The following is a 13882-nucleotide window of genomic DNA, read 5'->3' on the forward strand; positions in this document are numbered from 1 at the left end:
ATTACTGAAGTATTCAGCAATAGACCAGGGAATCAAAAAACCAGGAACCCTAAGAAGTGAGTTCAGAAATCCAGGGATGATGATGGTGGATGGAAGTATGTGCTTGACCATGGGAATTTGAGGTATCGATGACTGTTAAATGGATAGTTGACCCAAATTACACAATTACATATCGGTTTCCTTACCCTGTAAGCAGTCTATGCTAAAAAGTTAGCATTTGGAGACAGTAGACAAGTACACAAAATCAAAGCATGGATTCCTGTCTTACCTTCCATAGACTGCTTACAGGGTAAGAAAACCAATATGTAATGTTGTAATTTGTGTAGAGTATAAAGCTGATGGGTATACAGTACCTCTGAAAAACTATAGTTACTGTAAACAATGAATAACAATCACAATATGAAAGTGAGGACTCTAGGGCCATTCCCCAAACACTTTGTTTTAATAGTTAGCTTCACAAACACATCTGACTAATATCATGTACACACATCAACTGACAGAGCACATGTTACACTGCAGAGTAAATTTGACCGTTAACAACAGGACTTTGTTTTAAATAGGCCAATCCTTCTGCAGGCATGCACACACGCACACACGTACTATGAACACAACACAACAATTCAAATGACCACATTGACAACCAGTTCAAATATGTATTCACAGAACGAAAATAATACAAAATCAATATTTGTCGATGACTACAAACCATAGGATTGTACTCGAGAGGACTTCATGTGTGTATTTTGATAGATATGTTTCATTACTTGAAAGCCCACATCACACACAACCACCGATATGAACCAAAGAGAGTGTTGTTTTCATCACATGAGTTTGAGGGTAAAATAGGCTACTATAAATACAGCATTTAAAATAATATATGTGTAAGTACTACAGTATCATAAACAACAATACAGTGTATCCTCATACTGTAGCTACAAGTTAGGGGCAAGTCAATTAGTATAGTACAGTAACTAATAGAAATGCATTTTATGTTTTGATTTAAATATCGCTCTGCCTGCTCCTCAACGGAGCGGGTTCAGAAAATACAGTCAAATGAAACTGCTCCTGAACATGTCCCCATAATCTCCCCATCTCAATTTGGTCATATCCTTAGCAGGAAGCACCTGTAATGATTTCCTCTTGCCACGGTCACGCTAATAGCTAGATCATACTGCACAAAACAATACACACAGGGAGAGCCACAACACACAGGGGACATTCTCTCTGAATAGATATACCAGAACATTTTACACCAGTCACATTGAGGGAATGCCATAGGATGCCATAGTATTCCATAGGATGCCATAGAATAAAACCTCCACGACCATCTTTCATATGAATGAAGAGCAACTGATAAGCTCATGGGTGAAACGCGACACACACACAATATGCAGCGACTTCTTATGGCATCACGGAAGGAAGGAGGGAGTTTCTTGAAAATGGAAAAACAACAACAACACTTCACAACATTGCAAGGCTGGAGTGGAGCAAAGAGGAGCATAGATACACAACTCACGAACCGACAAGTCACAACATGGCTCCTAGAGGGGGTAAGAGAGCTGCAGTTTGGGGGTTCGTGCAGAAACGTTTATAGAGGGATCTGGGATTTGTCAGGGATGTGGCCGAGCTGGTTTACTCGTCAAATCGCCCCTCCAGGATGCTCTCGAAGGAGAAGGGGACGAACTTGAAGCCCTGCCCCGTGTAGAACTTATTCTGGAACTCCACCCTAAAAAAAAGAGACAAAAAGGACCTCAAAAGATCAGTGGTTTATTGAACAGGTCAATAGAGTTTTGGGACGAGGCCTCGAGCCAGCCGCCACGACACAAGACAAAGAAATGGTTGCCTCTCGAATGTCAAGACCAATTACAAATTATCATAGTCAATTACGATACTTCGTCCAACATTTCCTGGACATGAGTCAAAACGCCTCAAATAAACTTGGACGGTCTTTGATCGGCACCATTATACCACATTTCGGGCTTTAACAAGCAGCATGTTCCTTCCTCAGTTACGAGGCCAGATGCTTGGCAGTAACACCCTCTCCTCTCTGAATGAGAACAAACCTTAAAGAAGAAACCTTTTAAATCGTGGAATAACTGCAGAGAAAAATAAATGCTGTCACTACTTCGCTTTCAAGGTGGATCGTCCCACCGACAGTCGCTGAATATCTATTCAACTGGCTGAAAGCAACATACACAGCATCATCCACTTGCTGACAACTGGTGAGAAGCCAACTTTTTTGTGCTTATCCAACATTATTTACATTAAGAAAAGGATAAAATGGCTTTTTAAAAAGTGGAACCCTTCCATTTGCATTAAATAACCTGATATATTATACTGCTAAACTACATGTAGCTAGCCACTTGTCGATCATCCCTTTCCCCAAAGAGGGGGTGGGAGTGGGGAAAGGGGGGGGGGGGGGGGGCGGGGGGTGCCAGTCTCTTGCCAGTGACTGAGGCTGCACTTCATTTCCTCTCTACTCTGTCCTCGTCCACTCCTCTGGCAGATCTGAGATACATGGATGGGTGGAAGGAAGCAATAGCTAGTTTCCATCATACTGATTTCCCACATGCAGTTCTATCAAATCTGCCAAGGGAGTAAGCAAGGGCAGATGGATTAAGATAATTATAATCAATTGCACACAAGGTCCAACTGAAATCGTACTTCCGCTTTTAACCCTTTTTCCACATTTTGTTACGTTACAGCCTTTTTCTAAAAATGGATTACAAAAAATGGTTTCCCTCATCAATCTACGCACAATACCCCATAATGACAGAGCGAAAACAGGTTTTTAGAAATGTTTTCAAATTTACTAAAAATAAAAATCTGAAATAGCTTATTTACATAAGTATTCATGCCCTTTGCTATGAGACTCGAAATTGAGCTCAATTCTACGGAATTGTCCGTAGAGCTCAGAGACAGGATTGTGTCGAGGTACAGATCTGGGGAAGGGTACCAAAACATTTCTGCAGCATTGAAGGTCCCCAAGAACACAGTAGCCTCCATCTCCAAATGGAAGAAGTTTGGAACAACCAAGACTTTTCCTAGAGCTGGCCCCCTGGCCAAATTGAGCAATCGGAGCAGAAGGGCATTGGTCAGGGAGGTGACAAAGAAAAATCTAATTAAATCAAACTTTATTTGTAACATGCGCCGAATACAACAGGTGTAGACCTTACTGTGAAATGCTTACTTACAAACCCTTAACCAACAGTGCAGTTCAAGGAAGGGTTAGAAAATATTTACAAAATAAACTAAAGTAAAAAATAATTAAAAAGTAGCACAATACAATAACAATAACTAGGCTATATACAGGGGATACCGGTTCCGAATCAGTGTGCGGGGGTACAGGTGAGTTGCAGCAGTGTAAACACAAATGGAGGGGGGGGGGGGGGGGCAATGTAAATAGTCTGGGTGGCCATTTTATTAATTGTTCAGCAGTCTTATGGCTTGGGGGTAGAAGCTATTAAGGAGCCTTTTGGTCCTAGACTTGGCGCTCCGGTACCGCTTGACGTGCGATAGCAGAGAGAACAGTCTATGACTTGGGTGACTGGAGTCTTTGACCATTTTTGGGGCTTTCCTCTGACACCGCCTAGTATATAGGTCCTGGATGGCAGGAAGCTTGGCCCCAGTGATGTACTGGGCCGTACGCACTATCCCCTGTAACTGCTCTCAATGGTGCAGCTGTAGAACTTCTTGAGGATCTGGGGACCCATGCCAAATATTTTCTGTCTCCTGAGGGGGCAAAGGTGTTGTTGTGCCCTCTTCACGACTGTGTTGCTGTGTTTTTGACAATGATAGTTCTTTAGTGATGTGGACACCAAGGAACTTGAAATTCTTGACCTGCTCCACTACAGCTCCGTCAATGTGAATGGGGGCCTGTTCGTCCCGCCTTTTCCTGTAGTCCACAATCAGCTCCTTTGTCTTGCTCACATTGAGGGAGAGGTTGTTGTCCTGGCACCACACTGCCAGGTCTCTGACCTCCTCCCTATAGGCTGTCTCATTGGTGTCGGTGATCAGGCCAACCACTGTTGTGTCATCAGCAAACTTAATGATGGTGTTGGAGTCGTGTTTGGCCATGCAGTCGTGGGTGAACAGGGATTACAGGAGGGGACTGAGCACACACCCCTGAGGGGCCCAAGTGTTAAGGATCAGCACGTCAGGAAGTCCAGGATCCAGTTGCAGAGGGAGGTGTTTCGTACCAGGGTTTTTAGCTTAGTGATGAGCTTTGTGGGCACGATGGTGTTGAACGCTGAGCTGTAGTCAATGAACAGCATTCTCACATAGGTGTTCCTTTTGTCTAGGTGGGAAAGGGCAATGTGGAGCGCGATTGAGATTGCGTCATCTGTGGATCTGTTGGGGCGGTATGTGAATGGGAGTGGGTCTAGGGTATCCGGGATGATGCTGTTGATGTGAGCCATGACCAGCCTTTCAAAGCACTTCATGGCTACCGACGTGAGTGCTACGGGGCGATAATCATTTAGGCAGGTTACCTTCGCTTCCTTGGGGTGTTTATGTTTATATTTATGGTGTTCTGCTTGAAACATGTAGGTATTACAGACTCGGTCAGGGAGAGGTTGAAAATATCAGTGAAGACACTTGCCAGTTGGTCCACCCATGCTTTGAGTACATGTCCTGGTAATCCGTCTGGCCCCTCGGCTTTGTGAATGTTGACCTGTTTAAAGGTCTTGCTCACATCGGCTACCATCACACAGTCGTCCGGAACAGCTGGTGCTCTCATACATGCTTCAATGTTGCTTGCCTCGAAGTGAGCATAAAAGGCATTTAGCTCGTCTGGTAGGCTCGTGTCACTGGGCAGCTCACGTCTCGGTTTCTCTTTGTAGTCCAAAATAGTTTTCAAGCCCTGCCACATCCGACGAGCGTCAGAGCCGGTGTAGTAGGATTACATCTTAATCCTGTATTGACGCTTTGCCTGTTTGATGGTTCGTCTGAAGTCTTATTAACGTCCGGATTAGTGTCCCGCTCCTTGAAAGTGGCAGCTCTAGCCTTTAGGTCGATGCGGATGTTGCCTGTAATCCATAGCTTCTGGTTGGGATATGTATGTTCGGTCACTGTTGGGACGATTGACGAAGCCGATGAGTGGTATACTCCTCAATGACATTGGATGAATCCCGGGAAACATATTCCAGTCTGTGCTAGCAAAACCGTCCTGTAGCGTAGCATCCATGTCATCTGACCACTTCCGTATTGAGCGAGTCACTGGTACTTCCTGCTTTAGTTTTTGATTGAAAGCAGGAATCAGAAAGATAGAATTATGGTCAGATTTGCCAAATGGAGGGCGAGGGAGAGCTTTGTATGCGTCTCTGTGTGTGGAGGTAAGGTGGTGTAGAGTTTTTTTCCTCTGGTTGCACATGTGGCATGCTGGTAGTAGGTAGGTAAAACAGTTTTAAGTTTGCCTGCAATGAAGTACCCGGCCACTAGGACCGCCACTTCTGGGTGAGCATTTTCTTGTTTGCTTATGGCCTTATACAGCTCGTTGAGTGCGGTCTTAGTGCCAGCATCGGTTTGTGGTGGTAAATAGACGGCTATGAATAATATAGATGAGAACTCTCTTGAGAGATAGTGTGGTCTACAGCTTATCATAAGGTACTCTACCTCAGGCGAGCAATACCTCTAGACTTCTTTAATATTAGACATTGCGCATCAGCTGTTATTGACAAAGAGACACACACCACTGCCCCTCGTCTTACCAGACTTATCTCCTCTGTATCTTTGCTGTAATCGCAGCCAAATGTGCTTCAACAAAGTACTGAGTAAAGGGTCTGAATACTTATGTAAATGTGAAAAACGGTTATTGCTTTGTTATTGTAGGGTATTGTGTGTAGATTGATGAGAAAAAAAACTATTTAATCAATTTTAGAATAAGGCTGTAAAGTAACAAAATGTGGAAAGGGTAAAGAGGTCTGAATACTTTTCGAATGCTCTGTACATACACATACTGTACATGAAGTACTCATACAGTGCCTTCAGAAAGTATTCATACCCCTTGACTTTTTCCACATTTTGTTGTGTTACAGACTGAATTTAAAACCAATTCAATTGAGATTCTTTGTCACTTACACACAATACCGCATAATGTCAAAGTGGAATTATGTTTTTAGAAATGTTTACAAATTAAAAATGAAAAGCTGAAATGTATTGAGTCAATATGTATTCAATTATTTTGTTATGGCAAGCCTAAATAAGTTGAGGAGTAAAAATGTACTTAACAAGTCACATAATAAGTTGCATGGACTTAACTCTGTTTGCAATAATAGTGTTAACATGATTTTTAAATGACTACACCCACTCTGTACCCCACACATACAATTATCTGTAAGGTCCTTAAAGTCGAGCAGTGAATTTTAAGCACAGATACCACCACAAAGACCAGGGAGATTTTTCTACAAGAGCAGACATTGAATATCCCTAAACCTCAAGGCCAAATATACACTGGAGTTGTTTACCAAGACGACATTGAATGTTCCTGAGTGACCTAGTTACAGTTTTGAACTTAAATTGTCTTGAAAATCTCTGGCAAATGGCAATGATCAACAACCAACTTGACAGAGCTTGACAAATGTTTTAAAGAATAATGGGTAAATATTGCACAATCCAGGTGTGCAAAGCTCTTAGAGACTTACCCAGAAAGACTCACAGCTGTAATTGCTCCCAAAGGTGATTCTAACATGTTTTGACTCAGGGGGTTGAATACTTATCTTATCAAGATAGTGTTTTATATTCCATGAATTAACAAAAATATAGAAAATTTTTCCTCCACTTTGACATGACAGAGTATTTGGCGGCAATCGTTGACAAAAATGTTACAATTAAATTCATATTAATTCCACTTTGTAACACAACAAAATGTGGAAAAAGACAAGGGGTGTAAATACTTTCTAAAAGCACTGTACATAGGCAGGTTTTGGAGAGGTGCGAGGGGCTGCCACACTGGGTCCCCAGGGAGCTGTTGTTGTGGGGAGTTAAATGTTTTGCTCAACGGCAGGCAATGGCATCTAGGATTTGATAACAGCAACCTTCCTGTTGCCAGCTCTCACCTTCCTGTTGCTGTCTCGCCTCTCGAACCGCTAGGTTACCTGCCGCCTAGGGGGCAACGTCCTGGAATGGAACGTCGTATCAGAGCGGTGGGTGACCAAATACGGACGAAATAAGCACCGCATCCAGAGCCAGACAAAACCCTTCACGTCTTAACATTCCCGTCCTCGTCTACACTGTAACTGTCACCAACCCAACCAGATATTAAAATGAAATTCATTATGAGAGATTATATTTATTCTCAAATGAGATCATCTTAGAGGTTTGTGGTATTTTTCATATGGCACCAGGACCAGAAACATCAATGGTGCATGCTTCGAATGATATAGGCTTCGAATGATATAGGCTTCGAAAGATATAGGCTTCGAAAGATATAGGCTTCGAATGATATAGGCTTCGAATGATATAGGCTTCGAATGATATAGGCTATGGACGTTATTGTCAGAATCATCGGTAAACCCAGACCAATGTGACGTGCACTGACCACCTTTACATAATGACTCTGGTCTCTGTGCACCCCAAAAACGCAATTTTTCGATCCTCCTCTGCTGAACAATTTAGAAGTTCACGTCAATGTTTACATGTTCAGTCAAGTTCCCGAAAGCCAAAAGTGAGAAACTTCAGAGTTAAACGAACAAGGTCAGGCTCTGGTATAGTCACTCTTTCTGGGTTGTGTCCCAAATGGCATCCTATACCTTATATAGTGTCCCAAATGGCATCCTATACCTTATATAGTGTCCCAAATGGCATCCTATACCTTATATAGTGTCCCAAATGGCATCCTTTACCTTATATAGTGCACCATTTTTGACCAGAGACCTATGGGCCCTATTAGTTAATAGACCAATAAGAAAGATTTCCAAACCTCTCTGCCAATAACAGATAGTTTTCAGTTTCATTTAAAACATATATATACATTTTTTTTCATCAGCTGTTGTACAATATGATACAAAACACAGAAAAACAAAACTTTTTCTGCACTGGGCCTAATAGTAGTGCACTATAGGAATTAGGTTGCCATTTTGAATGCACCCATTATTTATGTGAGGTGGTCTACATAGCATTTCCCTGGAGGCCATTTTGAGGAGCTGACAGACTGACTGGTGTTTGGGAGAGAGAGCGGTACGGCACTGTACCATTCCAACACTGACAGACTACAGTACAAGCGCAGGAGGGCAGGCGTAAGGCATTAGGCTCATACTGGCATCCAACAAAAACACACTCTCCTATACCTCATTTCACAACCATGAGGTAAGATGGTCATTAGTGCTTAATAGCCAGTGCCAGATGAGGAAGGTTTTAAGAAAATAAACTCAACTCTGTACATAACATGCCAAAAACCTTTACCTAAGAAAGATAGACCACTAACAAAGTAAAAAAGAATGACAGTGAGTTTTTTGTTTATTTCGTTTTTCAATTCCTAAAAAGATAGCCTCTCGCCTGTATCTGTCTATTTGGTTACACTGCGCAGAGCTATTTTTCCATATGACCTATAGAACTGGAAAACTCAGTGGGAAAAGGACACTTCGGAGAAAGTGAAAAATGGAGTATCGCATGAAGACTGGACAGTTAGGGTGCATCCCAAATGGTACCCTATTCCCTACATATGGGCCTTGGTAAAAAATAGTGGATTATGTAGGGAATAGGGTGCCATTTGGGATGCAGACAAGATAGACTGTGGGGGCTGTGAACTGGATAATCAGTCAGTGGCACACTCCCATCTGCTAAGGCACTGGATTCACTCCGTGAGTCTTTACCCATCGCATTCCACACTCCACTCCACCTCCCGACCATGTGTGCTCGCCTGTGAGTTTACACGAAAACAGATGAGCAGATCCCAAGGGATTACAAGTGAGGAGGCAACACAAGTCACTACGTGAACGGAATCAATTTGGAGGTTGCGCAGGGCCATGGATACGGTATACAGAGTCTGTCATCGTATGTGTGTGTGTGTGTGTGTGTGTGTGGACTGTAAGTGTGTGTGTACACATGTGTGTGTGTGTAATGTGTGTGTGTGTGTGTGGGTGTCTGTGTGCGTGTGTATACTGTATGTGTGTGTGTGTACACGTGTGATGTGTGATGTGTGTGTGTGTGTGTGTGCGTGTGTATATTGTACGCGTGCATGTGTACACGTGTGTGTGTGTGATGTGTGTGGGTGTCTGTGTGCGTGTGTATACTGTACGTGTGTGTGTGTGTGTACACGTGTGTGTGTGTGATGTGTGTGGGTGTCTCTGTGCGTGTGTATACTGTATGTGTGTGTATGTACACGTGTGTGTGTGATGTGTGTGTGTGTGTGGGTGTCTGTGCGTGTGTATACTGTACGTGTGTGTGTGTGTGTATACCGTACGTGTGTGTGTGTACACGTGTGTGTGTGTGATGTGTGTGGGTGTCTGTGTGCGTGTGTATACTGTACGTGTGTGTGTGTGTACACGTGTGTGTGTGTGTGTGTGGGTGTCTCTGTGCGTGTGTATACTGTATGTGTGTGTATGTACACGTGTGTGTGTGATGTGTGTGTGTGTGGGTGTCTGTGTGCGTGTGTATACTGTACATGTGTGTGTACACGTGTGTGTGTGTGTGATGTGTGTGTGTGTGTGTGTGTGTACATCATCTCTGTACACCACACATACAAGTATCTGTAAAGTCCCTCAGCAGAGGAGTGAATTTCAAATACAGATTCGACCACAAAGACCAGGGAGGTTTTCGCAAAAGAAGGGCACCTATTAGTAGATGGGTAAAAAAAAGACAGTCATTGAATATCCTTTTTGAGCATGGTGAAGTTATTAATTACACTTTGGATGGTGTATCAGTACACCTAGTCACTACAAAGATACAGGCGTCGTTCCTAACTCAGTTGCCGGAGAGGAAGGAAACCGCTCAGGGATTTCTCCATGAGGCCAAAGTTGACTTTAAAACAGTTACAGAGTTGAATGGCTGTGATAGGAGGAAACTGAGGATGGATCAACAACATTGTAGTTACTCCACAACTCTAACCAAAATGACAGAGTGAAAAGAAGAAAGCTTTTACTGAATAAAATATTCCTAAATATGCATCCTGTTTGCAACAAGGCACTAAAGTAATACTGCAAAAAATGTGGCAAAGCAATTAACTTTTTGTCCTGAATACAAAGTGTTATGTTTGGGGGAAATCCAATAGGATACATTACTGAGTACCAATCTCCATATTTTCAAGCATACTGGTGGCTGCATCATGTTATCGGTATGCTTGTAATCGTTTAGGACTGGTGAGTGTTTCAGGATAAAAAATAAATGGAATGAAGTGAAGCACAGGCAAAATCCTAGAGGAAAACTTGGTTCAGTCTGTTTTCCACCAGACACTGAGAAATGAATTAACCTTTCATAAGGACAATAACCTAAAACACAAGGCCAAATCTACACTGGAGTTGCTTATGAAGAAGACAGTGAATGTTCATGAGTGGCTGAGTTACAGTTTTGATTTAAATCTACTTGAAAATCTGTGTCAAAACCTGAAAAAATTGTTGTCTCGCAATGATCAACAACCAATATGACAGAGCTTGAAGAATTCTGAAAAGAATAATGAGCAGGTGTGGAAAGTTCTTAGAGACGCACCCAGAAAGACGCTACAAAGTATTGCTTCTACAAACTATTGACTCAGGGGTGTGAATATTTCTGTATCGCATTTTCAATCAATTTGCAAAAATTTCTAAAATCAAGTTTTCACTTTGTCATTATGGGGTATTATGTGTAGATGGGTGTGAGAGAAACCCCCCCGATTTAATCCATTTTGAATTCAGGCTGTAACACAATAAAAATGTGGAATAAGTGAAAGGGTAAGAATACTTTCGGAAGGCACTGTGTAGAGTGTACGTGCGTGTTTGAGACTCACCAGTGGAGACGGAGCGCATGCAGGAAGGCGGACAGGCCTTCCATGATGAGCAGGATGCACACGGTGAGCATGGCGAAAGCCGCGAAGATGATTGACAGGCCAAAGAAGCCGCCACCGCTCCTGGAGGATAGGCCCAGGTGCATCACCATGGTCCAAAGCACCTCCGACAGCTCTGTGGACAGAGAGAGAGAAAGAAGGAAAGACAAAAGAAAGATAGAAAGGGGAAAGAGAGGTAGAAAGAGACAGACGGGAGATAGGGAGGTGAGAAGAGAGAGTTGTAAGGCGTTCATTCTACCAGTAGGTCGTTATCCACCAATTAGTGTCAACCCTCTTGCCATGTAGTATGTGCATGATTGAGTAAGTGAGCGATAGAAAAGAACAGTATTGCATGTGCATTATGCTTGTGTTATGAGTGCATGTCTATTCTTTGTGTGTGCGCACGCACGCATTTCTAGGTGGAGAGTAAGTAGTTACATGCACGTGCACAGTATATTCACCTGTGTGTAGTGTGTGTGTGCAGTGTGTGGGTAACACTCACGTGCATGGGCCAGACTGAGGGCCCAGAGTCGCAGGTAGGAGGCAGTGTTGGAGATGCAGCCCAGGCAGTATTCTATGGTGTGGATGGCCTGGTGGACTGCCACGTCTCCAAAGTCAAACTGCAGAGAGAGGAGGTGCGCATCAGGGATGTATTCTAAGATCAATGCTCCTTCCATTGGAACAACATGTACACTAAGACCTACTGCCATTCCGCTGGAAACTAGATGTCTACATTCCACTGGAAGCTACACAGACCTAGGCTATGGTCATGGTCAGTATGAACAAAACAACAACAAAAACGATTTGAAAGAGAGTAAAAAGGAAAGAAACAGGGAGGTACCACCTGCGCTTGTCTGATAAAAACACAGACTCTTTTCCATTGCAAAAAGGTTTTGTTACAGTGTGCCCTACTGAACATGACTCTGGCTGGTGCTGTTCAAATTCACTTAACAGTTGACTGTAAGTATGCTGTAATTCCATACGGAGTGAATTGTACCTCAAGAGGTTGCTTTATCTAATCTATCCACAACTACCGGTAATGTGGCTTTCTTCCCTTGCGTATGAGATGTGAAAAACATGAGAATCAAAATCATTCAGTTTAGCTTGGCAAGGGCCAGGCTTCCTTTTTCCATCCCTCTCTTTTGTCCTTCGATCCGCTCACAGTTCACGGAAAAGCCAGCGCTGGCTCTCATTGTTCTACTTGAAAAGGGCTTCCAACGTGATTCGCTAAGAAAAACAACACTACTGCACAGTACATGTTGCAATGGCAAATGTAGGAAGCTGAATAGCTCGGATAATGGTTTTCATCCAACATCCAGATATCAATAGCAAAACATTACAGCAACAACAAAATCATGCCTTTTTGATATCTCAATGCACATTGGTTGGGATGGATGGACTGAGGATTGGTGAGAAAAGAGATGCAGGAAAAAAATAAAAAGTGAGCAATCAGATGGTATGGCTAAATGTCAGTTAATGAAAGGGAATCCAGTCAAAACTGGTTTTTGATAGACTTGCCTTGCTACACACACACACACACACACACACACACACACACACACACACACACACACACACACACACACACACACACACACACACACACACACACACACACACACACACACACACACACACACACACACACACACTGTCCCGCCACCCACCAACCCCTCTTTACGCTACTGCTACTCTCTGTTCATCATATATGCGTAGTCACTTTAACCATATCTACATGTACATACTACCTCAATCAGCCTGACTAACCGTTGTCTGTATGTAGCCTAGCTACTTTTATAGCCTCGCTACTTTTATAGCCTCGCTACTGTTTTTCACTGTTGTTTTTATTTCTTTACTTACCTATTGTTCACCTAATACCTTTTTTGCACTATTGGTTAGAGCCTGTAAGTAAGTCTTTCACTGTAAGGTCTACACCTGTTGTATTCGGCGCACGTGACAAATAAACTTTGATTTGATTTGATGCACACACACACGTCATTCTTGGGCGGTTGACAGAGTGGGTAGGTAGGCAGGTTGGGTAAACAGACAGGCCGCAGAATACTGTCATTGGGGACAGGCAGACGCACAGCATGCCGGGATGCACGGCCTGGCTCTTACCGGTTCCTCCTCTGCATGCTTGAAAGTAAGCAGAGGTCAAAGGTTAGTGGCAGGGTTCATGGAGGAAATTTGTTATATGACTACCATGATGGCAAAAATGATCACAATTTTTTTTTATAGCATGCATTGCATGCATTACATAGCATTCTATGGCTCTTTGCGACAACATAATAACACTTTTAGTTAATCCAGCATTTTGCTAAATGTTTAAACTTTCGGAAGAGGTGCCAGAGAATGTCTGGTTGGGCTTCCAGTGAATCATTATTTTAAAAGATGCTCCCAACACCCACAATGAAATTATATCATCTTAGACACAGTACGTGATCACATTTCATAGTAGTCGTAGTTTGTATTACAAAACAAGCCAGCAATTTATTTGTAAACATACAAACCTTTTCATAAGAAATCATCAAAGTATACTCTTATTGGACTATCAAGTACACTTTTTCTGTAAAAACAAACCTCTTACCAGGATATATAATGTAACATTAGGCCTACATGAAAAACCCCAGAACCTCTGACTCAGAAAACAATATTTTCCAAATTCCATTCCCTCATGCAATGACTCACTGAGGCTGGTTCTCATGCAAACTCACCTCACTGTTTACTTTTCTGAACCCACTGTGAAACAGAAAATCCCTTTCTTATCTCTTCCATTCCATCCCCCCTGCCCTCACTTGTACCCACATCCCTCCCCTCCTTCACTCAATAACACACAGAAAGCAGCGCTGCTATTTGAAACACGCGTCTAAGAGGAAGATGATGTAATGAAACTACGTAGTGAGGGTACATTAATGGGTTTTATGTAGC

The 13882-nt window shown here is 42.7% G+C and overlaps 1 protein-coding gene across 5 annotated transcripts in view; it reads right to left on the reverse strand.

Annotated features, from left to right (window-relative positions):
• Positions 1-406: 406 nt before the first annotated feature.
• The window catches only part of LOC129855161 (V-type proton ATPase 116 kDa subunit a 1-like), a 37942-nt gene continuing 24466 nt past the window's right edge, over positions 407-13882 (reverse strand). For 3 of the 5 annotated variants that reach the window (XM_055922536.1, XM_055922564.1, XM_055922544.1), the window contains exons 19-22: positions 13073-13090; positions 11457-11574; positions 10919-11090; positions 407-1726 (exon numbers count right to left, since the gene is read on the reverse strand). In XM_055922536.1, the coding sequence (XP_055778511.1) occupies positions 1633-1726; positions 10919-11090; positions 11457-11574; positions 13073-13090 (402 nt within the window). In that variant the 3' untranslated portion in view covers positions 407-1632. The remainder of the gene's footprint in view (positions 1727-10918; positions 11091-11456; positions 11575-13072; positions 13091-13882) is intronic. The other 2 variants (XM_055922574.1, XM_055922553.1) reach the window with 1 other exon arrangement.

The sequence above is a fragment of the Salvelinus fontinalis genome, chromosome 1 (genome assembly GCF_029448725.1).
Source record: "Salvelinus fontinalis isolate EN_2023a chromosome 1, ASM2944872v1, whole genome shotgun sequence".
In the NCBI taxonomy this organism is placed as follows: domain Eukaryota; kingdom Metazoa; phylum Chordata; class Actinopteri; order Salmoniformes; family Salmonidae; genus Salvelinus; species Salvelinus fontinalis.